The 13,677-nt window shown below is 38.7% G+C and overlaps 1 protein-coding gene and 1 non-coding gene across 3 annotated transcripts in view; one reads left to right on the forward strand and one right to left on the reverse strand.

Annotated features, from left to right (window-relative positions):
• The first annotated feature begins 4,582 nt into the window (after positions 1-4,582).
• Positions 4,583-4,738, forward strand: LOC123325448. The gene has a single exon (XR_006540452.1). It is a non-coding gene; the product is annotated as a U1 spliceosomal RNA (small nuclear RNA).
• A 2,310-nt stretch (positions 4,739-7,048) lies between these two features.
• Positions 7,049-13,677, reverse strand: part of AK6 (adenylate kinase 6) — a 16,523-nt gene continuing 9,894 nt past the window's right edge. For both annotated transcript variants that reach the window (XM_021702113.1, XM_021702117.1), the window contains 3 exons: positions 11,168-11,226; positions 10,707-10,852; positions 7,049-7,687 (listed from right to left, as the gene is read on the reverse strand). In XM_021702113.1, coding sequence (XP_021557788.1) covers positions 7,495-7,687; positions 10,707-10,852; positions 11,168-11,226 — 398 coding nt within the window. In that variant the 3' untranslated portion in view covers positions 7,049-7,494. The remainder of the gene's footprint in view (positions 7,688-10,706; positions 10,853-11,167; positions 11,227-13,677) is intronic.

The following is a 13,677-nucleotide window of genomic DNA, read 5'->3' on the forward strand; positions in this document are numbered from 1 at the left end:
TTTTTTCCAGTTTGGGGCTATTATGAATCATGCTGCTGTGAACATTCATCAATAAGTTTTTGTGTGGACGGATGTGTGTTTTTATTCCTCTCGGGTATATTCCTAGGAATGGAGCTGCTGGGCCATATAATACTTTATGATTAACACTTTGAGGAACTGCCAAAAGGTTTTTGAAGACAGTTGCACCATTTCACATTAACACTAGCTAGTTCCAACTTCACATCCTCACCAACACTTGTTACTTTCTGGGGTTTTGTTTGTTTGTTTTTAATAATAGCTATCTTAACGGGTGTGAAGTGGTATCTCGTGGTTTTAATTTGCATTTCTCTAATGACTAATGATGTGCTTCTTTTCATGTGTTTAGTGGCCATTTATATATTTTCTTTGAAGAAATATCTTCAAATCTACTGTCCCATTTTTCAGTTGGGTTATATATCTTTTTAAGTTTGAATTGTGAGGGTGCCTGGGTGGCTCAGTCATTAAGCGTCTGCCTTGGGCTCAGGTCATGATCCCAGGGTCCTGGGATTGAGCTCGCATGGGGCTCCCTGCTCCGCGGGAAGCCTGCTCTCCCTCTCCCACTGCTTGTGTTCCTGCTCTTGCTTTCTCTGTCTCTGTCAAATAAATAAATAAAATCTTAAAAAAAAAAAAAGATTGAATTGTGAGAATTATTTATATATTTTGGATACTTGACCGTTATCAGATTTATGATTTGCAAATATTTTCTACCATTCTGTGGATTATCTTTTCACTTTTTTTTTTTTTTAAGATTTTATTTATTTGACAGAGAGAGACATAGTGAGAAAGGGAACACAAGCAGGGGGAGTGGGAGAGGGAGAAGCAGGCTTCCTGCAGAGCAGGGAGCCTGATGTGGGGCTCGATCCCAGGACCCTGGGACCATGACCTGAGCCGAAGGCAGACGCTTAATGACTGAGCCACCTAGGCGCCCTATCTTTTCACTTTCTTGATGGTGTTTTTTTTTTTTTTGAACATAAACTCTATGCCCAACATGGGGCTTGACCTCACAACTCTGAGATCAGGAGTCACAGGCTCTACGGACTGAGCCAGCCAGGTGCCCCTGATGGTATCTTTTTTTTATTTTTATTTTTTAAATTTTTTTAAAGATTTTATTTATTTGAGAGAGAGAGAGAGTGAGAGAGAGAGCGCAAGAGGGGGTAGGGTTAGAGGGAGAAGCAGACTCCCCGCCGAGCAGGGAGCCCGATGGGGGCTCGATCCCAGGACTCCGGGATCATGACCTGAGCCGAAGGCAGTCGCTTAACCAACTGAGCCACCCAGGCGCCTGGTATCTTTTTTTTAAAGACTTTATTTTTTAGAGCAGTTTTTGGTTCACAGTACAGTAGAGGAAGGTACGAAGATTCCCTATATGCTTCCTGCACGCACACATGGACAGCCTCCCCCATTATCAGCATCTCACAAAAGTTACGTATTTGTTATGATTGATGAAGCTACACTGAGATTTGAGGGTGTCTTTTGAAGTACACAATTTAAAAAATTTTGATGAAGTCCAATTTATTTTTTCTTTTGTTACTTCTTTTATTATTTTACCTAAGAAGGCTTTGCATAGCCCAAGGTCAAAGGTTTACTCCTGTTTTCTTTTATATTGTTTTAGCGCTTACATTTAGGTCTATGATTCTTAAGAGTTAATTTTCACATATGTGTAAGAAAGGGATCCATCTTCATTCTTTTGTGTCTAGTTTTCCAGGTGTGCCAGCACCATTTGTGAAAAGGATTGTTCTTTCCACCTTCAGTTTTCTTAGCAACCATGTAGAAGAAAATGAACTGTCCATAAATGTGAAGATTTATTTCTGGTCTTTCAGTTCTACTCTATTGATCCTTCAGATCTATTCTTAGGCTACACTGTGTGGCATATATATATGTTGCAGATCTTGATTACACTGTCTTGATTAATGTCACTTTGTAATAAGTTTGTAAATCAGCAAATGTGACTTCTCCAACTTTGTATTGACATTCTGAGTCCCTTGAATTTCTATATGATTTTTAGGATCAGCTTATCAATTTCTGCAAAGAAACCAGCAAGGATTGTGATATAGATTGGGTTAAATCTGTAGATCAGTGGGCAAGTATTACTATCTTAACAATAAGTCTTATAATCCATGAACATGGGATGTCTTTCATTTACTTATGTCTTCTTAATGTCTTTATTTTTGTTTTTTAAGATTTTATTTATTTGTTTATTTTTAAAGATTTTATTTATTTATTTGACAGAGAGAGATAGAGCACAAGCAGGGGGAGCAACAGGCAGAGGGAGAGGGTGAAGGAGGCTCCCTGCTGAGCAGAGAGCCCGATGTGGGGCTCCATCCTGGGACTCTGGGATCATTACCTGAGCTGAAACCAAGAATTGGATGCTTAACTGACTGTGCCACCCAGGTGCCCCTGAAATATACTTTTTAAAAACTTATTATACTACTAAATAAATCAAGATTCAAGATTAATACAGTAAAAAAAAGGTTTTTTTCAAGATTTTATTTATTTGAGATAGAGCAAGTGAGAGAAAGAGAGCACAAGCGAGGGTGGGGTCAGAGAGAGAGGGAGAAGCAGGCTCTCCACTGAGCAGGGAGCGCGATGTGGGGCTCAGTCCCAACATCCTGGGATCGAGACCTGAGCCGAAGGCAGATGCTTAACCAACTGAGCCATCCAGGCACCCCTGTCATTTCTCTTAAATAGTTAAAAAACTACTAATTCATTCTCTTTACTTGTTACAGGTCTATTCATATTTTGTATTTCTTCTTGAGTAAGTTTCAATACTTGTGAAGTTCTAGGAATTTGCCCATTTCATCGGAATTACTTTTTAGGCATATAGTTGTTCATAGTATTCCTTTATAATCTGATTTGTTAAATCAGTAGTAATATTGCCTCTTTCATTCTTGATTGTAGTAATTTGAGTCTTCTCTTTTTTCTTGGTCAATCTAGATAAAGGTTTGCTAATTTTGTTGATATTTTATATCAAGTTTTTCATTTTCTTATTGTTTTGAGAGTACCTTGTATATTTTCAAGACAAATCTGTTTCATATATTTGTTTTACATTTCTCCCAATCAGTGGCTTCTGCTTAACAGTATCTATTTTTTTTTTAAGTAGGCTCCACACCCAATGTGGGGCTCGAACTCATGACCCTGAGATCAAGAGTCGCATGCCCTACCAACTGAGCCAGCCTGGCGTCCCTTAATAGTGTCTTTTGAAGAGAGGAAGAGCTTTAAATTTTGATGAAGTCAAATTTATCGATTCTTTTTTCTTTGGCTTGTGTTTTTTATGTTCTATCAGAGAAATCGTTGCCTAATCAAAGAACACTAAAATTTTTTACTTAGTTTTCAACTAGAATTTTTATATATTTTAGGTTTTACATTTGGGTCTCTGAAACATTTTGCATTAATATGGTATGTAGTTAAGTTTGAGGTTCACTTTTTTTAAAAAAAAAGTTTTTTAAGACTTTATTTATTTGAGAGAGAGAGAGGGAGGGAGATCACGAGTGGGGGGAAGGGGCAGAGGGAGAGGAAGAAGCAGACTCCCCACTGAGCTGGTAGCCTGGTTTGGGGCTCGATGCAGGTGTCTATCCCAGGGCCCCAAGATCATAACCTGAGCCAAAGGCAGACGCTTAACCAACTGAGCTGCCCAAGTGCCCCTTAAAGTTTATTTTTAAGTAATCTCTACATCCAGTGTGGCGCTGCAACTCACAACTTCAAGATCAAGAGCTGAGCCACCCAGGTGCCCCAACCTTGTAATTTTTTGAATCCTCCCTTCCGTAAAAATAAGCCCCTTAGACAATAAACCTCTGAATGGATTTCAGGGGTCTGTGAGTCTTTGAAAAATCTAAAAAACATTTTATAGTAATATATGTGTATCTGTCTTCCTTGGAGGAAGTGTGTTCATAGCTTATATCAGACTGTCAAAGGGATTTATGTTATAAAAAGGGTTAAGGAACTAAATTTTAAATAAAAGTCTAGGTATATATAAATAATTTTCATGACATTGTTTTTCACATATACAGCAGTTAAAGTTACTAAGAACTGTGATTTTTTTTTTTTTTTTAAACCTTGGGACTCTCCACACTCCATAGGAAAGGATAAATGTTTCTTGGCAGTTTTGACCCCTATCACTTTTTGTTAAAAACCAACAAATTTAGGGTGCCTGGATGGCTCAGTCGTTAAGCATCTGCCTTCGGCTCAGGTCATGATCCCGGGGTCCTGGGATGGAGCCCTGCGTCGGGCTCCCTGCTCCATGGGAAGCCTGCTTCTCCCTCTCCCACTCTCCCTGCTTGTGTTCCCTCTCTCGCTGTGTCTCTCTCTGTCAAATAAATAAATAAAATCTTAAAAAAAAAAATTTAAATGTTGGTCAGGGATTGGTGGTAAGAAGAAATATAGATGAAGTGAGGCCAAACCCTTTTCAAAGCCCGCACAAGAATATATATACCAACGAGGGCGGGCAAAAGGAAAATAGTGGTTATGCATACATCTAAGCTTATTAAGGCACTCATGAGGAACTGAATAAATCTTATTAAGAAGTCTCATTTACAGAAATAGAAAATGATTAAAAATTTGATACACTTTTATACTAAATCTGGCAGGGGAGATACCATGATACCAGGTGGTTTTCCCAGCTCATCCATTGCACTCCAGATGTGCTGACCCCTGCGATTTCCCCAAATGTGGCAAACTCAACTGCATAATTTGTGGTAGTGGGGGACTGCGTTCGTGCTCTCCCCTATTAAAAAACAGAAAGAAAAGAAAAAAGGAAAAAATTTAAAATTTGGTACACTTTATCTCTCTTTTTTTAAGATTTTATTTATCTGAGAGAGATTGAGGGTGCACAAGTGGAAGGGAGGGGCAGAGGGAGAGGGAAAAGGAGAAGCAGACTCCCCGCTGAGCAGGGAGCCCGATGTGGGGTTCCATCACAGGACCCTGAGATCATGACCTGAGCTGAAGGCAGACACTTAAGTGACTGAGCCACCCAGGTGCCCCTCTCCTGAAGTTTGTTTTAAATTAGTCTATTTAATAAAAAAGTTAACAATTAGGTTTGAATAAAACCAAACAGTAAATGGGGCTATTTCTAAGACCTTATTAATTTTTTTTTAAGGATTTTATTTATTTATTTATTTGAGAGAAAGAGGAGAGAGAGCACAAGCAGGGGGAGGGCTAGAGGCAGAGGGAGAAGCAGGCTCCCAGCTAAGCAAGGAGCCTGATGCAAGACTCGATCCCAGGATCCTGGGATCATGACCCCAGCTAAGGCAGAGGCTTATCTGACTGAGCCACCCAGGCGTCCCTAAGACCTTCTTCAAATAACTGTAAGATGTTAAAGAATTGTTACTAGTTCACATGAAAACGTAGGACTGAAATTAGTAAGTATATTTACAAAATTCCCAAAAGGTGTATAGCTCCATATTAAACTCCCTAATAGATCATAATCTCCCTTCTGTTGAAGGAAAACCTTTATGATGAATCAATTTTAGTGTTAAGATAATTAGCAATCATTTGATAATTTAGTGAATCCCAGTAATGAAAAGAATACCGTCTTTTCAAACAGCCATTAGAATTACTAAAAATAGTAATCTCGGACTCTTAATCTACACTGGGTATAGAGATTACTTAAACTTAAAAAAAAAAAAGATTAGGGATCCAAAGAAGATGTAGGAATGATACTCTTTTTTTTTTTTAAGATTTTATTTATTTTGACAGACAGCGAGAGAGGGAACACAAGCAGGGGGAGTGGGAGAGGGAGGAGCAGGCTTCCCGCCGAGCAGGGAGCCCGATGCGGGGCTCGATCCCAGGACACTGGGATCATAACCTGAGCCGAAGGCAGATGCTTAACGACTGAGCCACCCAGGTGCCCCATAGGAATCATATTCTAATAGGCATACGAAAAACAGCCCAGGGTGCATGGGTGGTTCAGTCAGTTAAGCCTCTGACTCCTGATTTTGCCTCAGGTCATGATCTCAGCGTTGTGAGATCCAGCTCAGCATCCGGCTCTGCTGGGCGTGGAGCCTGCTTGAGATTCTGTCTCCTGCTGCCCCTCCATCCCCCCACCTGCCCCAAAATGAACCAAAATGAAGACCACTGAAGACCAGAACGAAATACGACAATTTCATCCACAGGATGACTATTAGATAAACAGTAGCAAGTGTTGGCAAGGATGTGGAGAAATTAGATCCCTATTACATAGATGGTGGGAATGTAAAGTAATGCAACCACTTTGCAAAAACAGTTTGGTATTTCCTCAAAAAGTTAAACTCAGTTGCAGTATGACCCAGCAATTTCCCTGTATACCCGAGAGAATTGAAAACCTACATCCACAAAAAAACACGTACATGTATGTTCAGAGCATAATTCATAATACCCAGAATGGATACAACCCAATCATGTAACTGATGGAATGCATCAACAAAAGGTGGTACATACAGTGGAATATGATTTGATTATAAAAATGAGGTGCTGGTACAGGCCACAACATGGATGACTCTTAAAATATTATGCTAAGTCAGAGAAGCCAGGCACAAAAGACCACATATTGTATGATTCCACTTACATGAAATGCCCAGAATATGCACATTCCATATAGACAAATCAGTGATTCCAAGGGGCTGAGAGAAGGGAAAAATGGGAAGTGACTGCTAATAGTACGGGACTTCTTTTGGGTGGGGTGATAAAAATGTTATATATGGAATTAGTAACAGTTAATGTGTGATGGCTGCACATTCTTGTGAGTATAATAAAAGCCAGTCAATTGTGCACTTTTAAATGGTGAATTTTACCTTAATTTAAAAGAATAGGGAGGTCTGTATGTTCTGAGATGATATGCTCTCCATAACATATTAAATGAAAAAAACAAAACAAAACAGAACAGCATACACAGCATGCTTCCACATGCTTAAAGAAACTACCATACACAAACACACACTTCCCAGGCATAAAATCTCTTGAAAAGAGACACCGGAAACCAGCAACATTACTTCCTAATGGGAGGGGGGGGGTCTGGGTGGCTGAAGAATAGGGACGGCCTGGAAGGGAAACCTACCTTTCCAGGATACTCTCTTGTACCTTTTGGTTTTTATACAGAGTATAAGCATTACCACTTAATCATGTGTTTGTTTTTTTAAGAAATAAAAATGAAAAACTCTGATGTTTTATCCTTAGTCTTAAGTTTTATTTTAAGGGATCATCTTCATTTTCTTTTGTAACCAGCTTAGAAGATAGCCACCCATTTGGTCAGATTTATTTATTCTTCAGCAGTTGAAGCATTTAAGATGACAGTTTTTACTTTAAATCCTTAATGATATTATATATACTATACTTGAGAATGTTTTGCTTTCTCGTGGAGAAAAAAAAGCCCAAACATAAACCTTTAGATTATCCATCTACTAGTCCTGCAGCACAATCTTAATAAGAAAGTTTTACTGATAACTGGACAATTTATTCATTATGGCAGGGATATAACAAGAGTGGTTGTAAAGTGGCCAGTCTTATAAGTCAGGAGCTATGATCCTTGATCCACTGCTCAATCCACTTCAATATCTGATTGATATTATCCTCTAGATCTTCTGGTTTATTGCTGGGCAGTTGATGTACTATTTCTTCCTTGTAGGATGCTAATGCTTCTTCATAAAGAACTTGAAAAATTTCACACTGAATATTTTCTTTTAGTTTCTTTTCATTATAACCCCTGGAAGGCAATGAGGAGAAAACAAAAAGCAAACTGAATGACATTAACTGGAAGTTTAGAAACATACTAGAAACTGGACACTTTTAAATACATGAAAAATCATGCAAAAATACTTCTTGTAGTCTATTTACCTTGAGAAAATAAGACTGGCACCTGTAAATATGAGAGACTTTTTTGACAAGAGGGTTAAACTAAGGTCCAGTGTTTAGGTTTATCTTAATTTTCTCCCCACAATTCGTCATCCACTCAATTAGCAAACATATCTACGTACCACAGATATTAAGCTTTGAAATAAGTCTATAGCTGTGGTCCTAGATTTCAAAAGCATTAGAGGAGCTAAGATATAGACAGATAAAATAACTAGATGGCATATAAAAATGAAGTACTCATGGGGGTGCGCCTGGCTGGCTCAGTCAGTGGAGCATGTGACTCTTGATCTCGGGGTTATAAGCCCCACATTGGATGCAGAGATTACTTAAAATCTATTTAAAAAATGGAATACTTATGATGGGAATACTATATATACTATATATATAATTGGGTACTTGATCATACAGATAGATCTATCTATGCTTTCCCAATTCCAAAGACATTTAAAGAAATTAACTTACATAATCTTTAGGCAGATATGTAAATTAGCCAACTAATTAGCTAATGAAAAAGATAAAGAAAATATTCAAATTCAAATTAGTTCAACCTTGTAACAAGATTAAATTGAACTACTTAAAAGGTGATTAGCTTTATGAAAATACAACAGAATGGGAGAAAATTTTTGCACATCAAGTATGTGATAAGAGATTTGCATCTAAAATACACAAAGAACTCTTATAACTTACTTAAAAAGAAAGAATAACCCAATAAAAAATTGGGCAAAGAATCTGAAGAGCTCTTTCTCCCAAGAAGACATACAAATGGACAGTAAGCAAATGAAAAAATGTTCAAAATCATAGTGATCAAGGAAATGCAAATCAAAACCACAATGAGATACTACTTTATATCCACTGGGAAGGCTACAATCAAAAAGACAGATAACCAGTGTTCTCAAGGATGTGGAAATACTAGAGGCTTCATACATTGCTCTTGGGAAGGTAAATTGGTGCAGCCACTCTGGAAAACAGTCTAACAGTTCCTCAAAAGGCTAAACACGTGTTACCATATCACCCAGCAGTCCCATTCTTAAATTCCATATCCAAGATAAATGAACACATAATGTCCACACAAAACCACAGGCACAGATATTCATAGCACTATTATTTATAATAGCCAAAAATGGAAACAACCCAAACATCTATAATCTGATCAATGGATAAATAAAATATGGTATATCCATACGATGGAATAGTATTTGATAAAAAAAAAAAAATGAAGTACTGATACATGCTGCAACACAGATGAACCCTGAAACATTATGCTAAATAAAAGCCACAAAAGACCACACACTGACTTCATTTATATAAAATGTCCAGAATAGGCAGATCCACAGAGATAGAAGGTAAATTACCAGTCGCCTAGGACTGGGGGACTGGGGATATATGGAGAGTGACGGCTAATGGGTACAGGTTTTTGGGGAGGAGGGGGACAATGAGCATTTTCTAAAATTGGTTGTAGTAATGGATGCATAATTCTGTGAACATACTAAAAACCACTGAATTGTATACTTCAAATGGGTACATTTTATGTATGTGAACTTATCTCAGTAAAGTTGTTTTTTTAAAGGTGATTACTTTGTAACTTTTTCAGTGGCTAAAAACAGAAGAAGACTAGCTCTCATAGCTTTTTCAAACCTTGTCAGTCTGGCTATTTACATAAAACAGTGATTTTTTTTTTTAAGATTTTATTTTTAAGTAATCTCTACACCCAACCTGGGCTCTAACTTACAACCCCAAGAACAAGAGTCACATGCTGTGGGGCGCCTGGGTGGCTCAGTCGGTTAAGCGGCTGCCTTCAGCTCAGGTCGTGATCCCAGGGTCCTGGAATCGAGCCCCGCATCGGGCTCTCTGTTCAGCGGGGAGCCTGCTTCTCCCTCTCCCTATGCCCCTGCTTGTGTTCCTGCTCTCGCTGTCTCTCTCTCTCTCGAATAAATAAATAAAATCTTAAAAAAAAAGTCACATGCTGTACTGAGCCAGCCAGGTGTCCCAAAACACTAATTTTTAATAAAAATTTTAAATTGGCTTGTTTGAGAAAAGGATGTGTACCATTATGGTCTCTCTTCCCATTTAAAATACTTTTAATGGCTTTTCACTGCCAAAAGAAAGATGATTAAAGTTTTAGGTCTAGCTCCAACTCTCCCTTTGTATTTGCTACTATATTCCTTGGTGCAAGGATTTTGCAAGTATCCCACGCAGTGATGGTTAGTGACAGCTGACTACCACCGTCAGTGAGACCTTCAAATTCTAATCCTGAACTTAGGGGCAAACTTTTGGAGCTTTCCTCCTGAGATTGTCTTGTAAATCCTTCTAGAACCTCCATCTTTCCCAGCTTGAATCAAAAGACAGTGGAAAAACGTTTCCCATAAAAATTTTCTCTTTTTTGGTTATTCTGGATTAAGTCTGATGCCCTCTTGGAGGAACCAACTCAAATATATTTTAAAGGTGGTGAAATGTTGATTTATCATGTCCGTTTTTCATAAACTCTCCCATTCATGTTGAGGGGATAATGTGAGAGGGTAATGCTCAATCAGTAGTCAAGAGTATGTTCTTGGCTTGGCTGTTTTCCCAGCAAGGTTTTACATTAAGGAAAGAGCATGACTAAATAGGGTTGCTGTATAGTATATTTTACTGAATCAAACTGTCAATTGCAGTATTCATTTACTCAGTTATAAACTACTGCCTGTGTTTTACACATGAATCTTTTTCTTTTGGATTCAGAACATTGGTACCATATAGATATGGTTTATAATAAGAGACCAAAAATCACATTTTCAAATAGAATCCTTTATCATGGTAATACTGGCCAATTTCAGGAATGCGAATAAAGGTTTATATCATACTTTAAGAATTCAACGTTTTTCCTTTCTTACCTTGTTTCAAGTCTTTTGTACAATACACTGTTATCTGCTTGCAGCACAAAAACTATATGAAACCAGCGTTCAGGAAAGAAATCACAACCATGGTAATCAACAATAACTCCACCTTCGCTCATTTGGTTTTCTAATTCATCAACTACCTGTGAGAAAGGGAAAAAAAGAATGCTCCTTAAAAAAAAATGAGGTCAACTTTCCTATTAAATTTTAAGAAGTATACTTTATAGGGGCACCTGGGTGGCTCAGTTGGTTATTGTCCAATTTTTTATTTGGCTCAGGTCGTGGTCTCAGGGTTGTGAGATCAAGCCCCATGTCAGGCTCCGTGCTGGACATGGAGCCTGCTTAAGATTCTCTCTCCCTCTCCCTCTGCTCCTGCCCCTCCCCTTGTGTTCTCTCTGTCTCTCTTTAAAAACAAACAAAAAAAGAAGTATACTTTATTAAAAAAAAATTGTACTTACTCTGTCTTCATCTAAAATGGGGCACTCATACTCTTCATCATAGCCATCATACAACTGCCCTAAAAGAGATTTACATTGGCATATTAAAGTAAAGTAGTATTTTCTAAGTAACTCAGTAGTCTTCAATTAATTTTAGACACTAGGAGAGGAAATATATCATCAATTACTCTTTTAGAGACTGAAGAGGGCACTAATACAGTAGATGTCACATGGACACCAAATGCAAAGAGCAATACTGATAAATTAGAATTTTATCTGAAAGGAAACTTGGATAGCAATCTATCTGATACCAATTTTAGTTATCAAAATTGAAACCAACTGAAAAACAATTTCAGAATTTGTGGGGCTGTTAGAAGAGGATTGTATTTTATTTTTGTTGAGCTACTGTTTGGTGGGAAGAGGGGACACATGAATACAAACACACACATTAACAGCAGATTAAGTATCACATTTATAAGGCTAAGGAGATGGAATTTAGTAAAAGCAACGACAGATTCTTGTTTCTAAGAATGAGCCCTCTGTCACAGAGGTGACATCTCCGTGGGGACTGGGGAAGAAGAGTCAGAACCCAAGTGCTCCTGAACAGTGTTGTTACTTCTAGATTTCCAGTATTCCCAAAACCCACAGGTTAAATAAACATCTTACTTTAGGAAGCAAAACAAGAATGATTGGCAGTTATAAAGAAGGCAGATTTAAATCTCACATTAGAATTTTCCAACAAATCAAAACTGGCTTTCAAAGATGTCTTGCTTTAGAAGGTGATATATAGGAGCACCTGGGTGGCTCAGTCGGTTAAGCATCTGCCTTCAGCTCAGGTCATGATCCCAGAGTCCTGGGATCCAGTCCTGCTTTGAGCTCCCCAAGCTCCCCAGGCTCCCTGCTCAGCAGGGAGTCTGCTTGTTCCTCTCCCTCTGCCCCTCCTCTCCACCCCTACTTGTGCTCCTGCTCTCTCCCACATAAATAAACATAATCCCACCCTCACCTGAATCTCTAAGAGACGGGTAAGAAGGCAGGCTTAGACCATCCTTTTAGCCATCTCTAAGAGCATGCTATAGTCTTCCTACATCTTTCCTTTGGGTATATTTTTTTTTAAGATTTTATTTATTTCACAGAGAGAGACACAGTGAGAGAGGGAACACAAGCAGGGGGAGTGGGAGAGGGAGGAGAAGGCTTCCCCCTGAGCAGGTAGCCCGATGCGGGGCTCGATCCCAGGACTCTGGGATCATGACCTGAGCCGAAGGCAGACGCTTAACGACTGAGCCACCCAGGCGCCCCTCCTTTGGGTATTTTGGCAAAGGTTAGGGACATCTGGGTGGCTCAGTCGGTTAAGCATCCAACTTTTGATTTTGGTTCAGGTCATGATCTCAGGGTTGTGAGACTGAGCGCCTCGATAACGGGCTCCCTGCTCAGCGGGAAGCCTGCTTCTCCCTCTCCCACTCCCCCTGCTTATGTTCTTGCTCTCACTATCTCTCTTCTCTGTCAAATAAATAAATAAAGTCTTTAAAAAAAAAAGAAAAATGTGCCATTCACAGATTTCCTCTACCATTTACTTCTAACCTGAAAAAATTTTAAGTGATAAAATGATAAAAAATATTCAACAATAAGGAAATACTTAAATCTCGGTTTTCTAATTTGATGAAATATAATTAAAGTAAATATTAAGGTAGTATTATGTAGTATAGACTAGGTTGTACATGATAAATACTTATAACACAAAGGATAAAACATAAAAAGCAGAATTCAAAGTTGTCTGCAACAGGGCCAAAGATTAGAAGAAAAACAAAAGATGGAAATAAATTAGGATTTGGAGTACTTTTTCTGTGTATTATTATTTTTTAAAGATTTTATTTGAGAGAGAGAGAGACACACAGCTAGAGAGGGAACACAAGCAGGGGGAGTGGGAGAGGGAGAAGCAGGCTTCCTGCGGAGCAGGGAGCCCGATGCGGGGCTCAATCGCAGGACCCTGGGATCATGACCTGAGCCGAAGGTAGACGCCTAACAACTGAGCCACCCAGACGCCCCTTCTGTGTTATTTTAACAATGTAACAAAATCTAATACCTACTGCTGATTCTGTACTATGTTGGAATCTGAAGTAGATAAATACTGATGTTCCTTCACATTTATTTTTTTATAGAAGATTTTATTTATTCATTTATTTGAGAGAGTGAGAGAGAGAGAGCACATGAGAGGGGGGAGGGTCAGAGGGAGAAGCAGACTCCCCGCTAAGCAGGGAGCCTGATGCGGGACTCGATCCCGGGACTGCAGGATCATGACCTGAGCCGAAGGCAGTTGCTTAACCAACTGAGCCACCCAGGCGCCCTGTTCCTTCACATTTTAAACCCTTGACTTTTAAGACTAGTGAAATCATTAAAAATATATGCTGTCAGCAATGTCCACAACAGCCAAACTATGGAAAGAGCCAAGATGTCTATCGACAGAGGAATGGATAAAGAAGATGTGGTATATATATATATATATATATATATATATATATATATATATATATATA

The sequence above is a fragment of the Neomonachus schauinslandi genome, chromosome 7 (assembly GCF_002201575.2).
Source record: "Neomonachus schauinslandi chromosome 7, ASM220157v2, whole genome shotgun sequence".
NCBI classification, from domain to species: domain Eukaryota; kingdom Metazoa; phylum Chordata; class Mammalia; order Carnivora; family Phocidae; genus Neomonachus; species Neomonachus schauinslandi.